The 3,150-nt window shown below is 34.8% G+C and overlaps 1 protein-coding gene across 1 annotated transcript; it reads left to right on the top strand.

Moving 5' to 3' along the window:
• Positions 1-2,249: 2,249 nt before the first annotated feature.
• On the top strand, positions 2,250-2,918 carry LOC118749881 (piggyBac transposable element-derived protein 3-like). Its single transcript, XM_036484680.1, has one exon. It carries the CDS (start codon positions 2,250-2,252, stop codon positions 2,916-2,918), a length of 669 nt encoding a protein of 222 aa, XP_036340573.1.
• The last annotated feature ends 232 nt before the right edge of the window (positions 2,919-3,150 follow it).

Here is a 3,150-nt window from a genome sequence, read left to right as displayed (position 1 = left end):
GTTTAAAAGCAAAAGCAGTCTGTAAAGTAAACATTTTTAGTATAAATTTAAACGACTAAAAAACGGATAAACGGAAACGAAAAACAGAGGAATAGTAGCGATGTGATTCCATATGGAATACCAATCCCTTTCGATGTAATGCGTTTTACCTATGGTCTTATTTCCACCTGTGAGGTCTTTGCCAAGCGTGCGCAATATTCTTCTATGATCCTGCGACTTCAGCATTGGTCCGGTGTACCATATAAGCCAATAAAAGTCATACGGAAACTCAAGAGCACAGATGAGCGTTTTCAATTATAGGAAGGTTAAGAATCCTCGCTGCCCCACAGGGTGAAAAGTTTTCGCGTATATTGGCTAAATGAGTCGTGTGATCTCATGAATATCGTTCAAATGAAGCCATTTATGTACCTATCGTATTCCTTCTTCGACAGATGTGGTCGAATCTTTCTTTGCCAACTCGCCACTTTTACAATTCGTCTTAACCCTTAAATGCCCACGGTATCTTTAAAGATACAACCAAAAAAAGGGCGCTAATTTTAATATTATCTGTCCAAAGTTACTAAAAATTTTAGAACTGGAAAGAGAAAGCTCTAGCGTATCATATAAAGGCCAAAATTTCTAAATAGAGTTACATTTCCAACGCAAATTTTAATAGAAAAGTCAAAAAAGTGTATTTTCGCAAAATTTATAGAAATGGAATATATGTAGTAAAAATTCTCGACTCAGAAATTTTTTTTACACCTATAAAATATATTTTTTACCGATATGTAATGGTGTGAACTGATTTTGGTCCTCACCCGCTGTTCATGATGGTATATAATGGTTGTATCTTTTAAGATACACTGGGCATTGTAGCATAGTTTGGAATTAACGCGCGCTATGTAAAAAGCGCGATAATTTGTCGTTTAATTTTGATTTGTTGAGCCATTTGAAGACACAGACTCAACGCGTGAGCAACATACTGCAATTTTTAAGCCATAACGATATTTTTTTGTGTATGTACTTACAAGTAAAAGAGGCTACACTATGAGTGATCACATTACAGTTGATGGGGTAAAGATGTCTCATAAAGAAGTTTGCGCTTTATTGTGCGACTCTAATGAGGTTGGTTATGACAGCACAGATGATTTTGAGGACGATCTTGAAGATTGGATACAGATCCCGAAGGAGGGTCCTACAGATTATAATTTACAAGTAATTGATGATAACGGTACAGATCAAATCGATCTTAGTGCCAGTTTACACGATTCCTTTGTGAATATGATCAATGACTACAATATTCAAGATGATTTAGTAGAGGCTACAACACTTGCGGAATCTCATGTATCAACAGATATACGGACTGCTTCAAATTATTTTCCTTCCGCATTTAAAAATGTATCCATTGATCCCAAATCGTCCGCATTTGAAAGAGTTATTTCAGTTTACAGATACAGATCTTCAGTTTAGGGGGGATAAAAGTATGCCTGATTTATTAAGAGGATTAGAAACTCCGTTTCAGATCTGGTCATATTTATTCCCAGAATCTTTGGAGCTACAAATAGTAGAACAAACAAAAATTTATTCTCAGTTGAATGAGAACTTTCACTTCGATATATATGAGTTGCGTAAATTTATTGGTATTTTGTTTTATATGTCTTACTTCAATCTCCCAAGTACCAGAGATTATTGGTCGGGAATTGCCGATCGTTCCGTATCAGTTGTACAAAAAATGATGAACAGAAACCGTTTTGAAAAAATCCGGCAGTATCTACATTTTAACGACAAAACCCAAGCTCCTCCTTTTGAAGACCCACACCGTGATAGGCTTTATCTTATCAGACCAGTTATAGACACCCTAAATAAGAGCTTTGGAAGTATACTGAAGTTGGACCGACTTTGCGTGGATGAACAAATGTGTTAAACAAAAATAAAAAATTATATGAAGCAGTATTTACCAAACAAGCCTAAAAAATGGGGGCTAAAGTTGTTTGTTTTGTGTGACATAACAGGATTTGCTTATAAATTTGAAATTTATTCTGGTGCACCAACTGTACAAGTTGAAGGAGAACCAGACCTGCAGCCATCTGCAAACATAGTTGTTAGGCTTTTACGCGAAGTTCCTCGTTATCAAAATCATATAGTATATTTTGATAACTACTACACAACCTTGCCTTTGTAAGTATATTTGCGAACTCAAGGAATACTTTCTATTGGTACTATTCGACGCAATCGTATAAAAAACTGCAAACTTCCCGATGAAAAAAACAATGTCAAAATACGAGCGTGGTACCAGCCGTGAGTTTGTTACATCAATTTCCGGTGTTGACGTGACATCCTTGTCGTGGAAGGATAACAAAGTTGTGAATCTTGTATCAACATACGTTGGTATGAAGCCCCTTTTGACGCGTGGTCAGACCGAAAGTGCGTCATCATCATCTATAAAACGATTCGATAAAAAAGATAAAACTGTAAAAATGATTTCCTGTCCACAAATAATAAAAGATTACAATCGTCATTTGGGTGGCGTAGATTTACTTGACAGCTGCTTGGGTCGCCACAAGATCGCGATGAAAAGTCGCAAATGGACGAATAGAATATTTTATCACTTGTTGGATTTAACATGTGCTACCTCCTGGATCCTATATAAGAGAATCAATAAAGATCGGCCTGAATATAAAGATATACGGCTAATTGATTTTAAGTTACAATTAGCTGATTCCTTATTTAATTTCAAGTCTGTTGAACCAGCTAAGCGTGGGCGTCCAAGTCTTGAACCACTTTTGGAGGAAAAACGGAGAAAGCCTAATTCATCCAATGCTCCATCTAAGGATATTCGATTGGACATGACGGATCACTGGACTACTATGGAAACTAAAGATGTAAGTATCCAAACTGCTCAGGTCAAACAAGAATGTTTTGTACAAAATGTAAAATAAATTTATGTATCACTTCAGAAAAAAATTGCTTTTATAATTATCACCATTTCTAGATATGTAATTATACTTTTATTCTATGTTTATTTTTATATGTATTATATATTTATAAATACAAATGTAAATCAAATGAATTTTCTTGAGATATTTATTTTTATGAAGTCACTTTCTGTAATATGTATTAATTTATTTCCTATGCTTTACCCAAAATATACATACTATGTATATTTTTGTA

This window comes from Rhagoletis pomonella, unplaced genomic scaffold, assembly GCF_013731165.1.
Source record: "Rhagoletis pomonella isolate Grant_MI unplaced genomic scaffold, Rhpom_1.0 Rhpom_scaffold_00001, whole genome shotgun sequence".
Taxonomy (NCBI): domain Eukaryota; kingdom Metazoa; phylum Arthropoda; class Insecta; order Diptera; family Tephritidae; genus Rhagoletis; species Rhagoletis pomonella.
This window is presented reverse-complemented; position numbering and strand designations above follow the sequence as displayed.